Source organism: Conger conger, chromosome 11, assembly GCF_963514075.1.
Source record: "Conger conger chromosome 11, fConCon1.1, whole genome shotgun sequence".
Classification (NCBI taxonomy): domain Eukaryota; kingdom Metazoa; phylum Chordata; class Actinopteri; order Anguilliformes; family Congridae; genus Conger; species Conger conger.
In genome coordinates this window covers 4,794,954-4,822,697 of record NC_083770.1, presented here as the reverse complement: position 1 = coordinate 4,822,697, position 27,744 = coordinate 4,794,954, and the positions used below count along the sequence as shown (strand labels likewise).

At 43.2% G+C, this 27,744-nt stretch overlaps 1 protein-coding gene across 1 annotated transcript in view; it reads right to left on the bottom strand.

Moving 5' to 3' along the window:
* Positions 1-27,744, bottom strand: part of LOC133140968 (ciliary neurotrophic factor receptor subunit alpha-like) — a 229,986-nt gene that overhangs the window by 32,705 nt on the left and 169,537 nt on the right. Inside the window, exons 4-6 of the mRNA XM_061261302.1 lie at positions 20,269-20,386; positions 16,821-16,987; positions 14,464-14,627 (exon numbers count right to left, since the gene is read on the bottom strand). Coding sequence (XP_061117286.1) covers positions 14,464-14,627; positions 16,821-16,987; positions 20,269-20,386 — 449 coding nt within the window. The remainder of the gene's footprint in view (positions 1-14,463; positions 14,628-16,820; positions 16,988-20,268; positions 20,387-27,744) is intronic.

Here is a 27,744-nt window from a genome sequence, read left to right as displayed (position 1 = left end):
TTACATGTAAATCCATTATTTATTTTATTTTCTGCTTTTAGACTTCATTGTAAAATGGTTAAAAAGCCCAAGAGCTATTCCTGAAACACATGAGGGGGGGTTCACCAATTAGTGCTTCACCCAATTTAGCTAGCTAGCAAGAGACATCAGTGATTTTCTGCACAATTAAACCCAGCTCACAATTAGCGTTACATATCAATGGAAAAATCAGTAATTACCTCCCACAATTCCATGTGAACTGCGGCACCACATTGTGTAATCCGTTTAAGTAAGGAATATTTCTGATGTTATTTGTTTTTTCCTCTTCTCTAAAAATAGTTTGTAAAAACAGATTTTTTTTAACTGTATGAACAGACACATCCAATGTACATGAGCGGTATAATTTTGCCACTTTGCCAAGTTACAAATGTACATTATCCTGTCGCAAATTTATGGACAGTCGCAAATTAAGGAACCGAGAAGTGAAAGTTGCATAATGAGCAGAGGAACCCCCACCCCCCCAGCCCTGGTCACAAGCCCCCCAGCCCCGAGAGATCAGTTTCACAAGGGTGGGATATCTGGAATATCTTTCAGCTCCATCCCAGAATTCACCCAGTGTCGTTTTCCTCTGCAGATAATTCCGAATTGCCCAGCTTGGATCTACACCTCTCATCAGAGTCTAGTCAGAGGGCTGTCACATTGAATTTGTACATTTTGCTTGGACCTTGAAGACCCATGAGATTGACAGAAACATCTCTTATTTTTGAGGATTGTTTTTAATCAGGGTTGTAATATTCCTCTGCAACTTCACTGAATGATTTAATGGTTTATTGCTTTGTTTGTGCTGTGTCTGCTCAGCTAATGTGTGATATTTATCTATTTATCCACCTGATGATTATATGGGGTGACAGCGGTTATACTGTGAACAGTGTTCATCAGTTCTTCAATTCTAATTTCATGCAGTGGTCTGTGTCACATGTTTCTATCAAAGCAGCCAAGCTGATGGAGTTTCCCTGTGGTTTTTTACATGTGTGAATTAAAACAAACATAATTCCAGATTATCAACTTTTATCTCAGACTTTAATTGAGGTTTCTTTGTTTTTAATTGTTGATCCATTAACTTTATGAATTGCTGTGAAATTGCCAATTGCGTAAAATAAATTCCATATTGTGTGCAGTGTACCAGCGTACCACTGTTTTATTCACATGCTTTTGATAGCAGTGGCCTAACCATTACATGACATTACATTACATTACGTGGCATTTAGCAGACGCTCTTATCCAGAGTGACGTACAACAAAGTGCAAATCAAACACAATGTCAACCAGGATGTCATCCGGGGTTGGGCATTTGGGTATGCAGGCAGCTACATTCTGAGCAATTGTCTGTCAACTCGCGGTAGGATAATGCACATTTCTAAACTACATTCATGCCTGTGGTGCAGACAGCAGATTTGGTGGAGACCTCTGTCCACTCGCAGGTCGCTCCAGGGAGGACAGACAGCCATTTTGGGTAGGCACTGACCACCCTTCCCCCACCTGTAGCAGTGCCCCTGTTTCGTGGTGTGCTAGCATTTGATGTTCACTTCCTTCCTCCTTTTTACTCTCCTCTCAATAGGTCAACTCATTATTTATTTTATTTATAATATCTCAAAGTAATTTTTGAGATTGAGGAAGATTTAAGCGTGACTTCTATTCCTAAGGAATCAAATCTGTTGTTGTTATTCTCACTGAAATTGATATTTACTTACTTTTCTTTTTCTTTTTCTTTTTTTACTGTAGCTGGTGTTACAACTAGGAATTACACCCACTGACATTGCTTGTTTTGTTTTAGTTTTCCCCTTTCTTTGTTTTGTTTTGGTACTTGATGCTGTGACGTCAGGCAGCGGGACACACCTCTGTTACACAGGTGATTTAGGTGGCCTCCTCAGTGATGTGGGGGGGAGGGGAAACGCAAACAGACATTGGGTTTTGGGGAAGACTGCTTAGGGGAAACAGTTTGGTGTTGCCACATGTCATCAGCGACAGAGCCACCTGCGAATGCTTGAGGAGAGCACACCGCTGCAGAAGGCAGGACGGTTGGGCTGGCCCTGGCAGCAATGGGGGAGAGCACACCGCTGCAGAAGGCAGGACGGTTGGGCTGGCCCTGGCAGCAATGGGGGGGCGTCTTCCAACAGAGGTGAGTGACCTGTGGAAATGGTGGATGTGTTCCGTGCCCTTTTGGTTTTTTCATTTATCCATTAGGCCCACAGCACACACCATAGGTTAGGAAGCTCTCAGTAATTAAGTCTAATTAGGAGCATTACGGTTTCGGAGGTGATCTGACAAAGGAGCATCAGATATCTCCAGATGCGGGGAAACTGTGGAAGCGTTGCTTCCTGGTTCCGCTGTTCTGAGCAACCTTGTGCTGTGACGGCCCAGGCCGCCGTCAGTAACATGCTGACTTTGTGTCAAAGTACGCCACGGAGGTGTAACATTATCGACAGGCTCTGATGACAGGCATTGACATTCCTGCCTTTGAAATCTCATTAGCCTCTCAAGTGTTGTGGTCTTGCAGCCTTGGCTTTTTCTAACCAAGGACTGTTTTCTAGCAGGATTTCGTATCCATGGTTAAAGTGAACAAACCCGTGAAAAATAGCATCCATATTATCTGATGGGAAAAGCATGTAAACATACTACAGTATATGGAGTGATGCATATAGGCACAATGCCTAGTTGAGGAAATTAATTTTATTTCTTCTTTTTTGTGTGCATATGGGAGTAAAATATCAGAGCCAAACCGAATAAATGAATCTGCTGCATAATGAATGACTTTCAGTATATGCGCCCTCAGTGCAACCTTACCCTATTCAATCAACATAGCTGGGTGGCTAGCTTTTGTCTTAATAATTACACTGTGAATTGGAAGCATATTGGGGATATATAATCACTTTACCACAAATTTATAGCTGGATCTGATCATGACTCTGAAAGGGAAAATTAAGTGAATAAACAAGTTATCCATTTTTAAAAAGTACATACGCAGAATTTAAATGCATTCATCCATGACTATAGCTCAAAAAATAATGGTTCTTTTTAGGTAATATTAATCTACTTGATCTCTGAACAATTGCTTTCTTGTCCACAGGGTCAGACAAACAGCCTTCCGAGGCTGCATGATCCTATTAGTGAAATAAACTTTGCTGTCATATGGATCTTTTGAGTGCTTTGCCTTTTAGGCTATTAATCCTTTATGAGGGGCTATGAAATATATATGATATCTGAATAGCATCTCAATAAATACATAATTAATGAAGTCCACCGAATGACAAGAGTCCAAACTGAACAAGATAAGATCCCTTTCAACATTTCAGTATTTTGTGCATATATCACATGAGAGCGAGAGCGAGAGAGAGAGAGAGAGAGAGAGAGAGAGAGAGAGAGAGAGAGAGAGAGAGAGAGAATTCCTTTAATGGGACACAACTGCATCTTGGATCACAATACTTTGTTAAATAATAACTTTGTTAATTTATGAAGTAATAAATTATGCTAATACAGTATGGAATACATTTGTTGGTTAAATGGTTTTAAGTCAAGGGTCCAAGGTATCAAATAAACCTCAAATCACTGTACTACTGTCAGATACGCCTGTATAACATTCTGTACAGATAGGATTCTTTCAAAAATAATTCACAGAAAGGTCTTAAATAAACATAATTTTACATTACATTTTAGTAATTTGCCAGAATAGTTAGAACTGAATCAAATCATTATTTTTTGTGACCACCCTTCGGCATTAAAACAGCATCACTTCTCTGAGATAGCCAACGCTGTCCTGCAGTTCTATAAGACAATCATCAGTGAGGTTGTTCCAAGCATGTTGGAGAACTTGCCACAGTTCTTCTGCAGACTTTGGTTTGCTCCTTTCTTCTGATCTCAGACAGCCTTAATCAAGATTATGTAAAAAGTAGTCAATTGTGAGTGCAGTCAACTTTAACGAGGTGTGTTGGCATCGCTGCGGGCCGTTCCACTAGACGCGGTAAAGTAGATTTTTAAATTGCTATTTTGAACAACTGAGGTTAGAGCCTGAACTAGTTTAATGACTGATACTGGTTTGCTACCTGTTAGTGACTGATCAATTGTTTGGATAGCACAGGAATTTGTCAGTAAATTTGTCATGATTTGGTATTCCGTTCAAGAAATCTTAGCCAATTGAAATAGGTGTGCTCACTCCGTCCCAGTTTGTTATGTTATGTTTCACCCCATCCCAGTCTGCTCTCTCCCTCGAAGACACCCCCTGCAACGTGGGCCTCCATGGCGTCGGAACCTCTCCAACCTCAGCTACCCCCCCGCTGACCCCCTGCAACGACTTTGCAGTCACAGGGGGATTATGGAACTGCTAGTCTGCCACTCGGAAAGCTGACTTCATCCCCACATGCTTCCCTCCAGTCCCTACAAGTCCTTGACCTAACTGAGGCCTGGATCACACCTGACAACTCTGCCACTCCCGCTGCCCTCTCATCCTCCTTCTCCTTCTCTCACACTCCCTGGCCATCCGGCCGTGGCGGTGGTACTGGTTTGTTAATTTTCCCGTCATGAAAATTCTCTGTTCTCCCCCTCTCTGACCTTTCCATATCCACTTTTGAATACCATTCTGTTGCAGTATCCTACCCTACTAACCTCTTTATTGCAGTTGTCTATCGTCCTCCAGGGCCCCTGGGAAGTTTCCTTGATGAGCTAGACACCCTTCTCAGCTCCTTCCCTGAGGATGGCACCCCACTGATCTTCCCAGGCTGCCGCCTTCCTACCACTTCTCCACTCCTTCGGCCTCCTTCGTGAGGAACTGCTCATGCTCCGATTTCACGGTTACCCCTCTGCATACATCTGATAACCACTTCATCTCATTCTCCCTCCCTCTTCCGCCCCATCCTCCTCCCCCTCCTCCCACCCACACTTCCTCAGCCCGCCGTAACCTCCACTCCCTCTCACCCTCTTCCTTTGCCACCACTGTCACCACCTCACTCCCCCCTCTCAAATCCTTCTCCAAACTCCCCACTGACTCTGCATCTGCCACCCTCATTTCATCTCTCCTCTGCCTTTGACTCTCTCTGTCCCCTTGTCTCAAAGCCACCTCGCACATCCCCTCCCGGTCCTTGGATATCTGACACCCTACGTACCTCCAGGGCCAGCCTCCGTGCAGCGGAGAGGACATGGGGAAAATCCAGAGAACCTTCAGACCTCTCAACCTACCAGTCTCTCCTGGCGGCATTCTCTTCTGCTGTCACTGCCGCCAAAGCAAAATACTATCAAACACAAATTCACAACTCCACTTCTAACCCCCGGAAACTGTTCTCTATTTTCTCCTCTCTCCTCAGCACGCCGTCTCCTCCACCTCAGTCCTCCTTCGCTGCTGATGACTTTGCAGATTTTTTTGATGAGAAGGTCACAGACATCCGCAGATCTGCGACCACTGCCCTCCTCTCTGTGCCCCTGCCCCCCTCTAGGCCCATCACTTCCTTTTCCACTTTCTCACCCCTTACAGACTCTGATGTTTCTCAACTCGCCCAACAACCTGTGCCCTTGACCCAATCCCCTCTTCTCTCCTCCAGACTATCATACCTGACATTCTCCCATTTGTCACCTCCCTTGTCAACTCCTCCCTGTCTTCTGGCTGTTTTCCATCATCTAAGAGGGCCCACATCACCCTGCTGCTAAAAAGCCTGGACCCCTCTATCATCTAGAACTACCGCCCGGTATCTCTTCTTCCTTTTCTATCTAAACCCATAGAACGAGCCGCTTCTACTCATCAACTTTCTTCTTCCTTTTCTAAGAATAACCTGCTGGACCCCCATCAGTCTGGCTTCAGACCTGGCCACTCCACAGAGACCGCACTCCTCTCCGTCAGTGAATCACTCCATGCCGCACGAGCAGCCTCCCTCTCCTCTGTCCTCATTCTTCTTGATCTCTCCGCTGCCTTTGACACTGTGGATCACTCCATCCTCCTGTCTGCCCTGTCAGCAACGGGGATCTATGGCACAGCCCTGGACTGGATCGGATCCTACCTCTCTGGTCACTCCTTCCAGGTTGCCTGGGCTGGTTCAGTATCAACACCTCGGACCCTTGCCACAGGAGTTCCCCAGGGCTCTGTCCTTAGCCCGCTTCTTTTCCCTCTTTACACTCTTTCCCTTGTTCATATTGTGCATGGTTGTAAAGTTTGTTTTGTGCTTTTTTTGTGTGAAAATTGCCCTTGCCACAGGAGTTCCCCAGGGCTCTGTCCTTAGCCCGCTTCTTTTCCCTCTTTACACTCTTTCCCTTGGCCCTGTTATCACTGCACATGGTCTTTCCGACCACTGCTATGCGGACGATACAAAACTCTTCATCTCATTCCGACCATCTGACACACAGGTTTCAGCCCTTATCTCTGCTGGCCTGAGTGATATCTAGAGCTGGATGGACAACCACCATCTAAAGCTCGACCCAGGTAAGACTATTTAATTCCTGCCAAATTATATTAATTCCTGCCATTACCTCTCCCCATCTGGATCTCTCCATTTCCCTTGGGGATACCTCACTGACACCATCAGGGGGCGGCCTGTAGCGTAGTGGTTAAGGTACATGACTGGGACACGCAAGGTCGGTGGTTCTAATCCTGGTGTAGCCACAATAAGATCCGCACAGCCGTTGGGCCCTTGAGCAAGGCCCTTAACCCTGCATTGCTCCAGGGGAGGATTGTCTCCTGCTAATCAACTGTACGTCTGGATAAGAGCTTCTGCCAAATGCCAATAATGTAATGTAATGTAATGTAATCACCCCGTGCAAGGAACCTTGGTGTGGTGATGGACAGCAGACTGTCACTCTCCGAGAACATTGCGGCGGTGACCCAGTCATGCAGGTTCTTCCAATACAACCTCCAGAGAATCTGCCCCTTTCTCAACCCCTACTCAACCCAACTCTTGGTCCTAGCGATGGTTCTGTCCCACCTGGACTACTGCAACTCCCTCTTGGCTGGCCTCCCAGCGTCCGCCATCAGACCCCTCTCACCCCCCTGCTTACTTCCCTCCACTGGCTGCCAGTCATGGCTTGCATCAAATTTAAAACATTGGTGCTAGCCATCCAAGCAGTTAAGGGGTCAGCTCCAGCTTACCTCCAAAGAATCATCAGAACCTACCTCTTCGTTCGGCCACCACAGGCCGCTTGGCGCCTCCCCCTCTCCAAACTTCCACCTCCCGTTCATTGACTACTACTGAACTTTACACCTTTCCCTGTCCCTCCCTACCTCTATGTAAACCTTAATTATTGTGTTTACCTGTGATATTTACTTGTGTATCAGGACGTTTTATTTGGCTAGGTAAGCATTGTTCGGCTAGATAAGCGGTTCATACATTGTTCATACATTTGCGTGTTGCGGTACTATGATTGAAAAAAAAGAAATCCATGATCAAATAGGCCTTATCTTTGTTGTGCAAGTAGCAGTTGAAATTGTACTTCCCTCCAGGGTCTTTCAGCACACTTATCCTTGGTTATGGGTATGCACTTTGCACTTTTTTGCACGTCGCTCTAGATAAGAGCGTCTGCCAAATTTCATTAATGTAATGTAATGTAATGTAAAATTGCTTACTCATACTGTAATGTATGTTGCTTTTTTTAAATAAATACAAAAATGTCTCTGTAAAATTACATCTTTTGGAAAATGAATATTTTGAAATCTCAACTGTGTTCTTTTATACTAATACACACACAAAAATAAACATATATATCATAAAGTCTAGGGTGCCTAAGACTTCTGTCCAGTACTGTATACATAGGAATAGTTTTTCCTGAATATTCAGTTCAGCAGAAAAATAGGCCAGGAGAAACTATTCTTGTAGTATCTCACACATATCTGGCAGTAGCATGATGGGTTGAGACTCATTTCATACCTTGGACCCTTGATGACTCAAAGCCATTTTGCCAACAAATGTGTTCCATACTGTGTTAGCATAATTTACAGCTGAATCTAGACCCAGCCTCCAATTCCCATTCAGATCCATTCAAGTCAAGTATAGGACAACCTGAAAATAAGACATCCAGACTCTGATGATCAGGAAGCCAAGTCATGACATAGAAAGAGTATGTGATTACAAACAGAGAAAATAAATTATTAAATCAGAAAAGGCATAAAAAGACAAGGTGACCCCAAACTTTTGAACAGTAGTGTACATATAGGAGGATAATATCGGAGTCAAATGAATCTGTCGCATAATTAATGACTTTCAGTATATGAACATTGGGCCTCATTTATCAAATGTGGGCTGAACAAAATTGACCCTAAATCCTTCGGAAATGCATTTGCACAAATAATGAGGGATTTATCAAAGTTTTCGGAGGGCAGTTTTTTTGTAGGAGCGGAATGAACTTGTTTTTGATTGTTCATATTGTGCATGGTTGTAAAGTTTGTTTTGTGCTTTTACTATCCCCTACATTCATATTTTATTTTGATTTAGAGTGGAAAAAATATTTTAATAAGCCAATTGAATATTATAATCATTAATATGTAAAAACGCATCAAGATTCAACTTAAAAATGGGTGATGTTTCATTCAGGTAATTCTTATTCATTCTTGAAAGAATTCCCTCTGGAGGAACAGAGGGAAAGGGAGATTTTGGTCACTGTGGTGGGGGAGGAGAAGAATAGAGGGAAACAGAGATTTTGGTCAATGCGGTGTGGAAGGAGAGAAACAGGGAAAGGGAGATTTTGGTCACTGTGGTGGGGGAGGAGAGGAGCAGAGGGAAATAGAGATTTTGGTCACTGTGGTGGGGGGAGAAAAACAGAGAGAGGGAGATTTTGGTCACTGCGGTAGGGAGGAGAGAAGCAGAGGGAAAGGGAGATTTTGGTCATTGTGGTGTGGGAGGAGAGGAGCAGAGGGAAATGGAGATTTTGTATTCTTCAGCGATTACATAAGCAAGAGGTCAGTGTCCCCCTTCTCAGCCGAGTATCATACAGCGCTGAGCCTCAACATCAGGCATTTTGTGTGAAAATTGCCGCTTTCAGAAACATTTTATGCTGAAACTCTTTGCCCCAGTGTGCACAAGGCTGATGCCACACACAACCTTTGCTTTACACCGAGCTCAGCTGGATCCTGCCGATCATTATTCCCCCTCCACTTTCAGATAGACCCACACCTTCCATGCCGTTACAAGCCATTAGGCTCCAGAATTCACTTCACCACTCCTGCCATTTATTGTGAAATAATTTAAACACTTCGGCCAAGCGTGACACTCCTTAATTGGCCTCGCCTTATCAATCAAAGATAAAAGACTAAAATAAAATATCCCACTGCAGCGCCCCTTCTATCTCTGTGAAGCAACAGAAGCCTGAGAATGTAAGTACTCCTGGTGACCTACAGGAGCAGCAGGGTATCTGCTGAAATCAGTGACATGCCACTTCTAACACTCGCTTCTGACTTTCCACTGATGGGATGAAACCATCTGGGCAAAACAGAACCTGTCTTTTCCACCTAATGAGACAAGCACCACCTGCCTCCAACTTCCCAAACACACACGCACACACGCACCCCCCCCCCCCCCACACACACACACACACAAACACGCACACACACTCCCACACTCCCCCCCCCCCCCCACACACACACACACCCCCAAACACACGCGCACACACCCCCACACACTCACACACGCACACACACACATACACCCACATACACACACACTCACCCCCCCCCACACACACACACACACACGCACACACATGCACACACACACCCCCAAACACACACACATGCACACACACACCCCCAAACACACACACATGCACACACCCCCCCCACACACACACACACAAACACATACACACACTCACACACACACACACACACACACGTGCACACACACCCCCACACACACACTCACACACACAAACACACACCCCCTCACACACACACACACACATACACACACACACACACACACACGCACACACACACACACATGCGCACGCACACACACACACACACACACAGACACTCACACACACACACACACATATATACATACACACACACACACACACACACACACACACATACACATACACATTTATGTTAGGGGACTGTCACTGTAGACCCGCCAAGAGGGGCCTATAGTTTATAGTTTCACATTTTTTAAAAACAAAACTGACAAAAAAATGTTTGTTTCAAGCTCATTATTCATGCTGTTTATTGAGATTTAACTTTTAATGTTTTTAAAAAGAAAAACCCAAGAGGGGACGTGAACGACGTCTACCTAACAAAGAGGAACCCGCCTACAGGAGGACTGTTTATGTGCTCTCCACAAAGGCTTTGTATCTTTCATGAATGGATAATGCTTGTGAAATTGTTACAACATTACAAGTTCTTCCATGGATAAAACTCTTTTGAGAGTGAATTTTTAAACTTTAGCTCATAGTTTTCATAATTTTCATTAGTTATTGTCTGTTTTGTCTTTCTGTTTGTCAAAATATACATGGCAGTACCATTGTCAACTCATGATTTGACAGTGTAAGTTTCAGTCAAGCTTAGTGAAATGATTTTACAGACTGTGGCTGTCTGTGTCTGTAAACATCGCCTACATCTGAGTCTGACTGGCCTATTACTGTATGTGAGCAGGATTATCAAAATATATAAGTGATCCTCACTCTATGAAAATTTCATAATTAATTTGTCTAACAATCTGTTTAGATATTTTTTCTCCTCACCCTTCCACTAAAGATAAGGATACATAAAAACAGCATTAAGCATATAAGTTGGGAGTGATCAAGCTTACATTAATTACATTAATGGCATTTGGCAGACCAGAGCGATGTACAGTTGATTAGACTAAGCAGGAGACAATCCTACCCTGGAGCAATGCAGGGTTAAAGGCCTTGCTCAAGGGCCCAACGGCTGTGTGGATCTGATTGTGGCTACACAGGGGATCAAACCAACGACCTTGTGGGTCCCAGTCATGTAACTTAACCACTATGCAACAGGCCGCCTGTATAGCTACAGCTTAGTAGGCTATACATAGGCTCATATAACTACATCATATTTAATAAGCTATACTATCAAAGAGATGATGAATGAGAACGTGAGCAACCCAAATTTCAGCAGTAAACTAACACATTGTTCTGTTTTTAACAAAGCTTGTGATTGTGGGCTTCTCAGTCTTGTTTTGGCATTTCTTGTTTCTTTGGGAATGATGGTGTTGGAAAAAAGCAAAGTGAAGATTGCACTAGAACAGGAAAAATTGGGAAGCATGCACATTTGAACATGCTACCAGTATATTGCCAATATTGATGACAACGTTATTCTAATTAAAGCAGAAGCATAGGTAGGACAGTAGGACTGTTTCCCTCATACATATGCAAATTGTTCGCTGTCAGCACCTAGTGCCATTAATTTTCTATGGGCCACAGTGGAAGCTGCGTAATTGGTGGAAATGTTGAAACAGCGAGTTTGAGCCAGACAGCGGTGTGACAGTGGGATGGCTATGTATGCGTGAGTCACAGTGAGTTTGAGACAGACAGTGGGATGGCTATGTATGCGTGAGTCACAGTGAGTTTGAGCCAGACAGTGGGATGGTTGTGTATGCATGTGTCACAGTGAGTTTGAGCCAGACAGGGGGATGGTTGTGTATGTGTGAGTCACAGTGAGTTTGAGACAGACAGTGGGATGGTTGTGTATGCATGTGTCACAGTGAGTTTGAGCCAGACAGGGGGATGGTTGTGTATGCGTGAGTCACAGTGAGTTTGAGACAGACAGTGGGATGGTTGTGTATGCGTGAGTCACAGTGAGTTTGAGACAGACAGTGGGATGGTTGTGTATGCGTGAGTCACAGTGAGTTTGAGACAGACAGTGGGGGATGGTTGTGTATGCGTGAGTCACAGTGAGTTTGAGACAGACAGTGGGGAATGGTTGTGTATGCGTGAGTCACAGTGAGTTTGAGCCAGACAGTGGGATGGTTGTGTATGCGTGAGTCACAGTGAGTTTGAGCCAGACAGTGGGATGGTTGTGTATGCGTGAGTCACAGTGAGTTTGAGACAGACAGTGGGATGGTTGTGTATGCGTGAGTCACAGTGAGTTTGAGACAGACAGTGGGATGGTTGTGTATGCGTGAGTCACAGTGAGTTTGAGACAGACAGTGGGGGATGGTTGTGTATGCGTGAGTCACAGTGAGTTTGAGACAGACAGTGGGATGGTTGTGTATGCGTGAGTCACAGTGAGTTTGAGACAGACAGTGGGGATGGTTGTGTATGCGTGAGTCACAGTGAGTTTGAGCCAGACAGGGGGATGGTTGTGTATGCGTGAGTCACAGTGAGTTTGAGACAGACAGTGGGATGGTTGTGTATGCGTGAGTCACAGTGAGTTTGAGACAGACAGTGGGATGGTTGTGTATGCGTGAGTCACAGTGAGTTTGAGCCAGACAGTGGGGAATGGCTGGGTATGCATGTGTCACAGCGAGTTTGAGCCAGACAGTGGGGAATGGCTTTGTAGGCTTTAGGCAGCCATGTTGTTTCCCTTACACCCGGCAACCTACGGACCCGGAGCTGCAGCTAGTTTTGTGGCAGCTCAGGAGATAGTACGGCACAGAAAGCCGTTCACCGACAGTGAAGACATGAAAGAGTCGTTCATTTAAATATCAGAGCATCTTTTCTCAGACTTCAAAAAGAAAAGATATATAGATAGAGGAAATTGAGGACATCAATTCAGCTCCAGCATACTGTTAATACCACTGAAAGGCGAAAGAAAACATGGTAGTATTGTAATGGAAACGCAAAGTTTCATACCAAATAGTCATAAACACCCCACTGCAGTCACATGTAGTAGTGACATGAGGCAAAACATTTTAATTAATGCTCATTTACTCCTATTAGTAATGTTGATAGGCTAATTTAGACTTAATAGGCTGTGTTACCATCATTATAAGGCTCAAATATGTTTTGCGACTCCAGACAGATTTGTTTTTTTTAGTATTAGTAAAAGTTTCTGACCCCTGCCAAAGACTAACTTTTTCAGACCTAGGCCTTCAGTGAGCATCTCCCAAAAAGTCTCACAACCCCAACCTCATAATACACTGTCTATAGCTGTGCTCAGCCACTTCAAGTCACCAACCACCAAGCATGCAACAGAAAGTACTATCGACACCAAGTGTCCAATACGAGCAATAGCAAGGGGTATCATCCCCTGTCTTTACTTCACAGCTTATTTGTTTTATTAAAGATTTTAATTACAAAAACCAACGACACAAGCACATCCCAGCTGGCCTATTAATCAAATGTTCTTTCAACAAAAAGCAATAAAATAAGCTGCAGGCAAGCTGCTGTGAAGAAAATACAATGAAATACCAGTGCCGTTTATATGAATTCCAACCCACCCTATTCTTCCTTCTTAATGACACGGACATTGAGAATATGCTTGCCCTTTTTCCCACAGCCTCTGGTTCTGTTCTGCACTGAAGGTGGCTAGCTAGCTAGCTACAGATACTATCACTATCAAGCTACTATGTTCATACTGCTGCATGCACAGGCCTAATTTAGTGTGAGTGTGTGTTTCTGTGTGTGTGTGTGTGTGCGTGTGTGTGTCTGCATGTGTTTGTGTGTGTGTGTGTGTCTGTATGTTTGTGTGTGTGTGTGCGCGTGTGTGTGCGTTTGTGTGTGTGTGTCTGTATCTGTGTGTGTGTCTGTGTGTGCGTGTGTGTGTGTGTGTGTGTGTGAGTGTGTGTGTGTGCGTGTGTGAGTGTGTGTGAGAGTGTATGTGTGTGTCTGTGTGTGTGTGTGTGTGTCTGCGTGTGCGTGTGTGTCTGTGAGTGTGTGAGTGTGTGTGTGAGTGTGTGTGCGTCTGTGTGCTTGTGAGTGTGTGTGTGTGTGTGTGTGTGTGTCTGTTTGTGTGTGTGTGTGTGTCTGTGTGTCTGTGTGTTTGTCTGTGTGTGTGTCTGTGTGTGTGTGTGTGTGTGTGTCTGTGTGTGTTTCTGTGTGTGTGTGTGTGTGTGTGTATGTACCGCCAGCACAGACACAGGCCTAATTTGGTTCCAGCGTTACCGCAGAAAGCGAATGCGTGTGACGTGGCAGCAGTGAAAGCCCTATGGCACTGCAAAAGTGTGAATGAATACTCCCACCAGCTACAAACCAAATTAGCTTATTAATTAGCTAATTTGGTCTATCAGTCTAAAATCAGACCCTCTTCATTTTGATAGCAGAGGCCTTCAATCGGAATTCTGAAGGCCTTTGTGAAGGAGTCTAGATTTCATTTCAGAAAAAAACCGAGGTGTCCTTCCCACCTCTGACGCTCAGAATTTAATGAGAGATAATAATAGATCTTATATCAATAATAAAGACACGTTTTTCTTCATTCCCATAAATCTTGGGCCTTCATGGTATTGATGGTTCGCCACTGCTCGGCATGCAGTGAAAGGGCAGCTGAATATATTCTCTTTCTGAAACACAAAGCACGCCTTCCCCAAACCTTCGAGCCGAGCCTGACATTGGGACTCACGTGCTGCCACTGGTCCCGGATCAGCGGTCTGTAACGCAGGAAGTACTTGAGGGGGAAGTTCTCCACATCAGGCCAGGTGGACGGGCTCTTCCACTTCACTTCCAAGCGGCGTACGTTGTCTGGGATGGGGCTGGCGATCACCTTCTCTGGTGGGTCGGGTTTGACTGCATGGACCAGAGAGTAAAGCCCGATTTATACTTCTGCGTCAAATCTACGCCGAGGTGCATGTCAGGCTACGCCGTAGGCTACGGCATAGGGAACACGGCTACGTGTAGGCTACGGCATAGGGAACACGGCTACGTGTAGGCTACGGCATAGGGAACACGGCTACGTGTAGGCTACGGCATAGGGAACACGGCTACGTGTAGGCTACGGCATAGGGAACACGGCTACGTGTAGGCTACGGCATAGGGAACACGGCTACGTGTAGGCTACGGCATAGGGAACACGGCTACGTGTAGGCTACGGCATAGGGAACACGGCTACGTGTAGGCTACGGCATAGGGAACACGGCTACATGTAGGCTACGGCATAGCCTCTGCCTAGATTCGACACAGAAGTATAAATCAGGCTTCAGGCTGTGATGAGCACCACACCAACAGTACACCGACGCACCGTCAGCCAGTCAGCGAGCACGCGAGAAATCAGCTCAAGCCTGGATCCAATCAACATTTTACTGACAAACAAATGCATTCTTTTCTTCGCAAACACCGCCGAGTTTGACAAACACCAAAATGAGCTTGTCAAACTCCATTTATGAAAGAATAATCAAACACTTAGATTGATCGGTAACTCAAGTTTAAGGACAAATGCTAACTGAATCCAGGCCTGAAAGAAATATGCAGAACATCAGAAGACAAAAAGGCATGCTAAAACACAGAAGGTCAAATTGACGTAATAACAGATGGACTGGTACAATGACAGACCAATGGACCTAATATGGACCTGGACTTCCAAAATTGATTGGTCAGACAGGTGAATCATCCAAGCGTCGCAAACAATAACCCAAGGAAGTGCAGCCAAAATGAATCATTCAGCGTATTGATCGTCCTGCCTGAAGCACAGAGACCTGTGAAATATGCACACTGTCTCTGGACAACTCTGGTTTCTGAGTGAATATGGATGGAAAAAAATTGTGATATAGTGACTTTTCATCAGCACTATGGAGAGGAACACCCACAGAACAATCTGAGAAAGGTGCAGAAACCTCAAAATCTACAAGAGATGCCCAAAATTTGGAACTTGAAAAGAGAATAACAAAAATCACATAGATACACTTAGGTACAAGGTACTATGTTAGCATTTAGCTAACAGGAAAAATAAGTAATCTATGAGCCTACAGTGCAAGAGGACCTCCAGAGGTGTATTTTACCATATCTAGCCTTTTACATAGAAATATAGATCGCTGACCACCTAAACGGATTTTCAAAATTAAAGACGTGTGTAAATGCATATACATTTAAGAGGGTCATATTACAATATAATCTTTGATGTAATAGTAGTTGCCATGGTTCCCAGATATCTACCATTGTGAATCTGCACACATGGCAAGGCAAAACAATTGCCCTCCTGTTTATAATAGCTCCCTGGTATCCAAGCTAAAAAAAAAAGATGAGCAATTTATCCAAAATATTCCAGGCTAATGCACAAAAAGTCACAGTGGGCATGATGAGACCGTACAGTCTCATTATTTCGTGAATCCTTGTGTTGTGGTTAAATGAGCTCCATTTATAGTGCTTGTCCCAAACTCATTAGTCTGGCTTGAGTGAAGGTGAGATTTGAATTACACTGATCAATCAGCAGAGCGCTTTGTAAGACATTAAGTCTTGGCTCAGAACCAGACAGGACTATGGGGGATTTGAAACTGAGCCGCCCCTCACAGTCAAATAGAAAGTCCTCACCCCTGCTTACACAGGACAACAAAGCAACTGTTCTTCTATACTCTTATGAAAGAATCACGTGTTCGGAAAACCACATGTGAACACCCAAACTGTGAACTATAAAAATCCCATTATACTGTAAGTCACATGCTTTGTTTTCAAATTGTAGTTCACATATGAAATTCTGGAATTTCAAGGGATTTCATGTCACATTATGCATGTGGAAATGTTCATCAATCATGTTCAGTTTATGTGTATAATTCAATGTTAAAAATATAAATTCACATGTGAAATTGTGATTTAAATTGATTTTAATTTATTTAAATTGTAACAATATGCAGGTGTACCAAATATTGATATGTCACAAATGCTTGCAATGGCAAATACCAAGGCTGCATAATAATGCAATAATGCACTACTAATGCACAAATAGATGATTTAAGTTTGTACAGCGAACATTAGGGAGACTGAAGTTACCTATGGAGAAGTCATCGAAGGTGATGGCATAGGATGCCTTTCCCAGCGCGTTCACTGCTGTCACGTTCACCCTGTATTTGAAGCTTGAAAAGAGTTCTGGAAACTTCACGTGACACCGGTTCTTGTGCACTGCGTCTTTTTGGGTCTCCAGCGATTTCTGGTTATGTCTGAAGTGAAGGCAAGAGACAGGAAAAGAGGGAGGGAGATAGAAACTTGTCACATTGTTATTGTCTGACACAAAATCTACAGCATACTAAAATTCGATCTTCCATAAAAAATACTGATAGAACTATCCAACATTTAGCAAATGTTGAGAAATTACTTGGAATTTACTTTAAGCACATGTTGCCTTTATTTGTACTTAGATGTTTGCGGTTGGACACTCCTAACAGTTGGATAACCTCATAATCACAATTGCTATTGATAATATCGCAGGAGAGAGGCAAGAAGGACGTTGTTTGGCAATGATTCTTGATAATTGTTCTTTCAAGACAAAAATCAATATTTTCATTCTCTGCTACAGGATGATACAACTGGAATACATATGAATATACAAATATGCTGAAATAAATATAGTATCTACAGTGGGCTCCAGAATTATTAGAACCCTTGATAAAAATGTACAAAATGTGCAGTGAACTAAAATATAAGACAGTGATAGACATATGCCTATGTGATAGATCTAAGTCTATAGCTGTAAATAAGCCATATTTTCCAACAAGGGTAAAGTAGTGCACTTTAGTAATGATTTTATGGAATCAACTAAATAAAAAATGTATTTCCGCAAAACTGGTTCCACAATTATTGGCACATCTGGTTTAAAACTTTGTGCAAACATCCCTGGCAAAGATGATAGCCACTGCAGAACACAGTTGAACATGGCAACCATTTCTGTATGAATTTAGATGTATGCTTAGACTCACTGTGCTGCTGAACTATCTAGCTATGACCAACTCTCAGCTTCCTAGCAAAGGCAACCAGATTTTCTGCCAAGATTTCTTGGTACTGAATTAATTGTGCCATTGATCTGAAATAGTGCCCCTGGACCACTGGCAGCAAAAAATCTCCAAAACATCAATCACCCACCGCCATATTTGACAGTACGTATGAGATGCTTATCCTTTTATGCATTCAAATTAGAATATTCTATTTCCCCCACTACCACTCCTCCACTCCACCTTCCTTTACTCCACTCCTCCACTCCACCCTCTTTTACTCCACTCCTCCACTCCACCCTCCTTTACTCCACTCTCCCACTACCACTCCTCTACTCCACCCTCCTTTACTCCACTCCCCCACTCCCCTACTCCACCCTCCTTTACTCCACTCCCCCACTACCACTCCTCTACTCCACCCTCCTTTACTCCACTCCCCCACTCCCCTACTCCACCCTCCTTTACTCCACTCCCCCACTACCACTCCTCTACTCCACCCTCCTTTACTCCACTCCCCCACTCCCCTACTCCACCCTCCTTTACTCCACTCCCCCACTACCACTCCTCTACTCCACCCTCCTTTACTCTACTCCCCCACTCCCCTACTCCACCCTCCTTTACTCCACTCCCCCACTACCACTCCTCCACTACCCCTCCTTTACTCCACTCCACCCTCCTTTACTCCAAAAAAGGGTTGACTACCTCTTGATTGGCCATCACTTCCATCTGCATCAGGGGGCTGATGTTGTCCACAGGGAGTGGGCAATAGGGTTCCTATTCAGCAATGAAGCTAATAACTCTTCTATGAGCTATTAGCAAGCTTTATGCTTCCAGGCACGGTTTTTTTCCTTTGCTGAAAATTTGTCTCAAAGAAGATTTACGACCTGCGATGTCGCTCAAATAGCCACCGTATTCAAATTTGGTCACTAAAATGCATCTTTGCCCTGATTGGCCATCAAGATGGCTTACTAATAACTCATAGAACAATGGGTACCACGGCGCCCTAGAGATATACTTCTGTGAAATATATTTATCAATATATTTTCCAGATATGCCCACATATTTATAATATATGGCAGTATATTTCATTTCCAATAGGGACCAGTGTTCTGTTTCCCTTCAGTGTTCATCATCCAGCACAGTGCGGCAAAGTGCTGGTTTCTCCTGAGTCTATTCTCTGGGCTGGAGTGTACTGTGTAAGTTTCACCTGAGTCTGTTCTCTGGGCTGGAGTGTACTGTGCAGGTTTCTCCTGAGTCTGTTCTCTCAGGTGGAACGTTGAATCCTAAAGGTCAGATGTAAAACTTTCCACCGTTGCTGTCTTGTTGAGAGCCAGAGGCTTTTGGGCAAGCACTTTAAATAGGCTTTCCAGAGGATCCAATCTCTTCAACTTTCCAGCTTTATGAAGCTTTGATATAAGGACGCTTTCATGTCTGTTTTCCAAGAAGTGTAAATATCACAGGGGAGGTTTGTCCTTCAAATCCATCTGCAAATCTGGCTAATAGTGACATTTCTGCAAGTCCTCCAAAAGGTCACAACATGCTGTAGGCTTGCCCAGAGGATACTGTCTGGGGAGGAGATGGAAGGCGTCTATTTAACCAGACATTTCTGCAGCACCTGCTGGTCTGCCTCTGGGAAAATGACTTCATTTTTCCTCTCTAAAAACCAGGAAGGATTCATTTCATATTCATATCTTACTGTTCGCATCTCCCTGTGATGTTTCAGTGAGCTGAAATGCCGATTTTCTGACAGCTCCACTATTTTGTTGGCAAGCAGACAGAGTATGCGATTACAGACGATTACAGGTTTTAATCATTTGAATAGGTGTGATTTTCAGCGAGGCACCAAACCATAGTTAATTACTAAGCTAATTACAGTGGAATTGCAGCACAGTTCTGTAATGAGCTTCAGGGGCTGTTTGTTCTGTAATCAGCTTCAGGGGCTGTTTGTTCTGTAATCAGCTTCAGTGGCTGTTTCATGCCGAGAAGGAGCAGCAGTATTTTCTGACATTTGGGAAATATTACAACTGAAAAAATGCAATTTGGAAATGAGATGAAACGTTTATTTTTTCAGTTAATTCCAATATATTTTTGCCTGGATTTGCGGATGCCATAAAACGAAATGTTTTCATGACAAATAATGCAATAAATAAATGATTATCCTACATAGGGAACCTGTATTTGCAGTCAGGGCTACATGTATAGCATAAAGCATGCAAGATAGAAATAAATGAATAAAAATAAATAATCTACCTGGCTGCAAATGTTCTGAGCTTTCGCTCTCAAAAGGAAAATGATGCACCTTTATAGGTTTCTCTGGAGTTGGAATGTATCTTTCCTGGGAATTCCTATTTAAATGCAAATATGGCTATGTTTGGCTCTACAAGACAGCAGCTCCATTTTTCAAAGCTGCCTACAGGAGCAATATAGAGTATACTGTATTCACACTATTCTCAAAGAAATGAACACCCAGCAACTTCAGAGAGAGAGAGAAAGAAAGAGGGAGAGAGACTTACTTGACATGGACATCAAAGTCGGTGGGGATGTAGGTTGGGTCCTGAAGGTGCCAGCTACAGTAGAATCCCTTGGGATATGTGTTCGATCGGCATGCTACAGATGGCTCCTTTGGAGGTACTTGGGAGAGGACAGAAGAGATGAGGGAGCAGCATGAAAAGTGGAAGCAGACTGTTGATCAGTGCCGAGCTAAAACACCAGTCCAAACCCCCCAATTACGTTTCCCTTCATCATGTTCCAAACTGGCAGGCTGCATGCTGGTATACGGGAGGTTTGGGAGATGGAACAGCTATCTCAGCCCCCTGCTTACAGCAGACCTCTACACTGCGTGCCTTCTGCTGTCTAAACTGGTGACTTGGTTTGGTTGCCCAGGTGACCGACACCAATACCTAGCATTGTGAGCAAATGCAACACAGCTTTTTCCAAATGTGTTATCTTGCCATGCTTTTCTACAGCAAGCTAATGTTTGCAAAAACAATGCCCCGACTGCACATACAGTACTCCATCCTGATTGATCCGATGCTACCAGAAACCTCTTCCCATCCCAATCTAAAAACAAGGACACACACACACACACACAAGGACACACACACACACACACTTACTGACTTAATTATTTTTCTCCACATGCTATCAGCTAAAACTATGTGAAAAGCTCTCCATAAATCATTGCATAATACATCCAAAATGCATGATGAAAATATGTTTTCATTTTTCACAATTATGCCATTTTAAAGTAGTACCTGAAAGCTCATTGTACCTTTAAAGTAGTATTTTACCCGTGTACTATTTTTAAAAAAAAGTTTCTTAAAGATATTTTTACAGATATTTAGTGTGCTGACGAAAAAGTATGAAGATAACACTCACTCAAACATACAATTTGACATTTTTTGATTCTTTCAAACATGTGCTAGAAATTCCCTGTGATGGTGCACTTATTTAGTCAGTCCTCTTTTGTTTCCCTTCTTAGAAAATGGTTCCTACATGGCTATTGTTTGCACTGATTTGATTCTTAATGGGGATGTAATGGTTTTTGTCCACGCATCATGTCATCTATCTATTCTTTGGGAGAGCAGGACGCAGGGCGGGGGAAAGAAAGCGGAGGGAGAATGAAGAGGATTAGTGTCTGGGAAACCTTGATACCCCAAAGGCACAGCTTCTGATTGTAGAGAGTGCATGACCCAACATTCCTTCGCCAAGTTCCCTCTCTGCTTTCGGGCCCAGCCCCCCCCAGGGGGTCCTGCATTCCGCTGGAAAGCTGGGGCACTGGGAGGCCTTCCTCACACCGGGCCAACCGAGGCACGCCGGCGGCTCGCCAAGCCCATGCGGTACTGTATAATGTACACCGGAACTGCCCAGCAACACAGAGACGCCAGCACGAGGAAGGTCTCAAAGAAAACGCTCCGTAAGGACAAAGCCCGAAACAAAACAAGGATTACTTTTCCACAACTGTTGGCTGCCTAGCAACCATCACATTGTCCCCTTTATCTTCTTTAAGGCAAATATCTTTGCAGGGAAAGTAGAGAAGAATTGCGGCTCTTTTATTTATCTGGTTCTTTTTCAGTGTTCCACTTTGCTCTTGAAAATGGTTGCTCTGGTAAATAAAATAAATAAAGACAAGTGTACAGACCAAGCAAATAGCAGACGTTGGTTTGGTTCGAAGGCTTTTTAAAATATTAGCTGCTTGCTTTAGCAGGAATAATTTGCAAATAATAATTTGCATGCATGAGTAATGAGCATGCCCTGCGATGGACTGGTGACCTGTCCAGGGTGTATTCCTGCCTTTCGCCCAATGTATGCTGGGATAGGCTCCGGCCCCCCTGCGACCCTGTTCAGGATAAGCGGGTTAAGATAATGGATGGATGGATGGAGTAATGAGCATGAAAGGTAAACATGTTTTTGAATTGAAAGCCAAGGAAAGGGTTGTACTAGGCATGCAAGTCAATGGGAACAAATAAGCGGTTTCCTTGGGTTTGTTTTTCTCATAGGACCTCTCCATTGTTGGAGAAGTTCCGAGGTTTCGTGATGGTGAATGTTAACTTACTCTGACAATATCATCGCGGTAGCTCTTCTCTCCAACATCTGAAAAAGCCACCCTTTCCTATCTACAGACAGTCCCAGCTCATTATTCAGGATGTCTGCGGTCCTGCCTGGCCTACTGCAGTGTTCTCCTCGCTGGTCTCCCTGCAGGTGCCTTCAGGACCCTCCAGCACATTTAGGCTGCTGCTCATTCAGAATCAGTGCCAACACACGCATGCCTCGCTCTCCTCCTTCCATTTTAACTGGCTACTGGTGGTGGCCCAAATAAAATACAGACAGCCACAGTAGTCCTGGCCTATGATGTAGCAGCAGGAACAGCATCCAGTGACCTGAAACCTGTTGACAACCATAGCCAGGCCCACTCCACTACATTCTCTATTTCTGCCTTTGACCTGCTGTCAGGAATGCGGTACAGAGCGAACCAATAGCAGACTCAGGGATATAGTAAAAGGCAGGCTTAATTACCAAAGGGAAGATCCAATAACATGATCCAAAAAACAGGCAATGGTCGTGATCCAAGCAGACAGGTACATATGGGGTAGACATAGCGTAATCGGGAAACAGGCAGAATAAAAAAACCAGGAAGTCCAACAAGTGAAGGTACAAGTACAAAAACCAAAACACAGAGACCAAAAACCAGGCAGAGATCAAAATCAGAAAAATCAAAAAACAGAACAGAGCAGAACTAGATAGAAAATAACAGGGCACAGGTACAGTGTAGAGCACAGGTGTCAAACTCCAGTCCTGCTCGTTTTTGGTGTGTTTCAGCACGAGATTTAAAAGTCCTTCATTGGCTAAAGAGTCCACGCACCTTGTTCTCAAGGCCTTAATTGGCTGCTGATTGAAAGGAAATGACAAAAACCTGTAGACACTGCGGCTGGGACTGTCTGGGACCTAATGAGCTGGGACTGCTTTTTCAGATGTTGGAGAGAAGAGCTACTGCGATGATATTGTCAGAGTAATATGTTAGTAATATGTTAATATTCACCACTGGTCTGTCAATTAGTACACTACTAATTGACAGACAATGAGAAACAGGTGAAAGACATGGCAGAAATGACAGGAAGGAATGCACATATAAGAAGTGGGAGGCCAAGACACAAAGTGGAACACAGGTGAAACAAATGACAGGGAATGAACAGACAGACTACAGAACGCACAGAGGTTAACAAAAGGCGAAAAAGCAGGGGACAGATACAGAAAAACCTGACAGCGGCTTTGGTATTTAACTTCATTCTGCAAGGTTTTGACCTTGATTACGTAGTATTAGCACTGTTTGTAGCCTCAACCTGCATGTATGCATTCACACATGTGGTTCAGGTCAGGATAAGAGGCTGTGTAAATGCCTCAACGTAAAATTTAAATGTAATCCAGGTACAACACCATGTGTCTTGAATAGCATGATACTATTCACATAATTCCATACTTTGTGGGTTCTAATGGCTCAATATTCATATAACTATCCAAGGATCTGAGACTGCAAGTAGCTACTTGTTTTTTTTATTCACAGTGGATACTAGAGGGCTCTAGATTCGTTTACTCTGCTATTTTGGCTGTCAGGCAGAGTAAGTGAAAACAAATGGCGCAAATATCACTGTCAAAACTTATGGGCTCACAATATACTTTGATCAAAAAGAAAAAAGCCCTTTTCCCATGAAATAAATATATCACGACCTAATGCACATCAGAAAGTGTTACGACAACTGTTAGAGTAGATCCTAATTGGATTTATTGCAATGGAAAACGCTTGTAGCCATATAAGGGCGGAGGTCACAATTGTGAAGTTTACCAAAAGCCTTGAAACAAGCCGCTCTTCAGCATAATTCTGTTATCTGTTGTCAGGTAGCCTAACAAATTTAGCTAGCTTCAAAGAGCCTAAATAAATATAACCAGGAGTAATAATTCCACAGAAGAATTTGACACATTTTTATTATTGCCCGTACAGTGCTAAATGGTAAGATTAACCATTTCTGCATTTTTTTCTCATTACCTGACTTGTGATGGGTATTACCATTTGTTCTGAACTGACAGATCTTTGGCTTTTCCCATGCTGATGGTTGACAACGAGACTTTGCATGCTTGTTACCTCATTTTTATACTCTAGTGAAACAGGAAGTGAAGGAATTAAAAAATATAGTTCCTTTATACTGAGATTAACTAAATTATAATTCAAAATGATAATGCCAATTTAACTTTGATTTCATTTACAATAACTGTTAGGGGTGCCAATAATTTTGCCACCTGTGGTTTACTGAAAGAAATTGATAACGAAATATAAAGCATTGAAACATGAGAGTAAATGTATTGAAATTAAAGTATATAGTTTTCCCATACTTTCAACTTAAAATATAGATCATTATCCATGTTGTTTATTTTATGCAGCCTTCTTTCTCAATTTTTATTATAATTCTGGAGCCACTGTATAATTATAATAATAATTATTGCATCACATATAGGAATGTATATAACAGCCTCGCAATGAGTCAATGGCCATCTGGCAGCAGAGCAGTCACCACACATCAGGAGAGGGGGGGGGGGGATGGAATTGAAATTGTGAAATGATTGCCTTTGGGGGGGAGATTTGATTTTGGAGCTGATGCGACAACTGCTAAAGGTGACAGAGGCTCACACTGTACAGCACCAAGGGCCCGGCTGCTCTTATGTTGCTCTTTTTTCATTTCAGCCTTGAAATGGAATAATTTCTTCCTTGTTCCCAAAGGCAATCATTTCACCAAGGATTATCCAGTTCTGTCCATTTTGAGTTACTCTACTCACAGAAAGACTGACAGCACCAGTAGCATAACCTCAATCCAATTTGTGGGGATTGAGGTAAAAAAATATATGAATATACATTTATAGTTTCATACTTTTTGTGTGCATCAGAATGACTGCACTGAATGCAAACCTTTTTACCACAATGGTCACATATTGTATACAGGGCAAAATTGTAGCAGCTACACATAAATTAAAAAATCTAACAAACAATCATAAAGCACAACTTGGGCCACAGGAGAAAAAATACTGGGGGTTACAGAGACTGTGGTGGGTCCAATCATTATTTACATTGGAGCAATGCAGGGCTAAGGGTCTTGCTCAAGGTCCCAACAGCTGTGCAGATCTTATTGTGGCTACACCGGGGATCGAACCACTGACCTTGCAGGTCCCAGTCATGTACCTTAACCACTACGCTACAGGCTGCATTAATTCAAAGAGGGGGATCCTGATTGCATAGAAGTTAATGTTGTGCCAGGGATGTACTTGATTGATTTTGAATGCTGCTAAAAGGGGAAATGCGGGTGACACATCTGTACTTGCCACAGCTTGGCTAAGTGACTACCTGGCCAGGCCTAATTAGCCGTGAACCGTGAGACGTGATTAGAATAGCACAGGGATTTTCAAGATGGTTTTTTTGCTTTTGATTTTGTTTTTTGTTTTTTTGAACATGTGTCTTCCATAACAGGAATAACCACAGCAGTAATATTTACTTCCTTAGTTCTGCCATTATTGAGTTAATTGAGTTTTTAAAATCAGTCTATATCACATCCCCGAGATTGAAAGCAGGAGGGGGTAGATTGTCAGGAAAATTGCAAATTGCACAGAAGATTCAAATGACACGCATGGCACAGTCTTCTGCACCGCCATGGAGTCTCAGCTCTTCTCTCCACCTATTGAAGCCATCTGACATTAAGCATGTTGTTTTAGGGGAGTCTCAGAAATGTCAAGCTGACAACTAACAGGAAAGAAGTGGAAGAAATATGAGGGAGCAGAGTACACACTGAGTATATGGATCACAGTATATGCACCAGCCCTGGTGGGCTACTCATACCAGGAAAAGAGCCACCGGTTGGGGGCAGCAGTTCCAGGGAGCCAAAATCCCAAAAGCCAGAATCTAACTGAGTATCTCAAAATGGCTGACCTTCAGACTGCCATGGTTTGAGGGAAAACCAGACTGATAATTTTATGCAAGTTGCTGTGTCTGCACATGTCTTTTTCCAGAAGGTGACATTGACTTTTGCAATTTGTAGTTATTAAAAAATATTTGCTAACCACGAAAAGGCTGATTCAAAGTGTCTGTTGAACTATCTTGACTGAGAATGTTTTACATCCTTCATTTATTACTCATTTTGTTCTGTTTAACCAACCACATTTGAGGGTCCATTTTGACATTTTTAAAAACATAATAAATCTTTATGTTAACATCTTATTTTAAGTAGGAATCCTGTATATAATTGCTTTTCTCATATTCAAGCATTTTCAAAAATACTTTTTCAGTTGAGTTTAAGCAGTAGTTAAATGAAAACACATGGTGGTTTCCCAACATTCATGACAGAAAGAAGATTCTCCACCCAAAACTTCCATCCCCCAGCTACCCCCGCTCAAGTGCAGCAGACATAGTTGCATGCCTCTTGATTTTAATTGGAAGGTGTGCTATCCAATGAAACTAGGCCAATAAATACAGCACCGGACCATCCCGCTGGAGTAGGAGTGGGTAGGCTAGGGACTCAGTGCCACAGACAGGCTAAATGAAATGGTCCTGCAGAGGTGCCGATAAATCACTGATTCACGACGGGCGTGCCGGAGTGGACCTAAAGCCTCGGAGAGCAGGCCCGACAGCCCGACAGCCATTGATTAAAACGTTACAGCTTCCTCCCGTTCCTCCTCCCTGCATTTTTTGAAGGAGAGCAAAGGAAGGAATTTCGCTAAATATATATATTGCTTCACGCCAAATTGTTTTCTTTTTTTCATTTCCTGGAATGGTTTATTCTCACAAATAGGGCTGAACGGAGGGAAATGATCTGCCTTGGCCGTGGACGATTCCTGCGCCTCCGATGGGCGAAGGCATCCCGATTCCTGCGGTAAGGCGACTGTAAATCATGAAGTAATGCACTGTGCAAAATTTACAATCCATTCAGCAGCTCAGAAAAAAAGCTGGAGAATGCACCCCCCCCCTCTCTATAAAACCATACAGTAAAAATAAATAGCCCTGGGTATGCAGAAAGCACTCTTATTTTCATCAAACAGTTCTGCTTTTTAAAGTGACCATTTAATATAAAAACCACTTATACCGACTCCAGCTGCCGGGAGGCTAAATGCCATTTCTAAATGGAACATAAAACTACATTGGGGGATAATACAATCCTTGCATCCTCAGCAACCAAAATCAGCAGGTGACAAAGTATTCTGTGGCTATTGTGGGTGAGTAGAGAAGCTCATTTCCAAATAAACACAAACAAATATGTGGGCATATGTGATATTAGAGCCATTGTTATGAATCCCAGGAATGGCACAGCTGTTATAGTTGTCATTGTAAAATTGAGCCTGCATAAATCTGGAAGTTTGCCAAGGAATTAGTCACAGAATTTATGACAAGGGTGCATATGCGTTATGCGTATGATATTTAGCTTTCTGCCATTTACTCTTAGTGGAGAAAGTGGTCA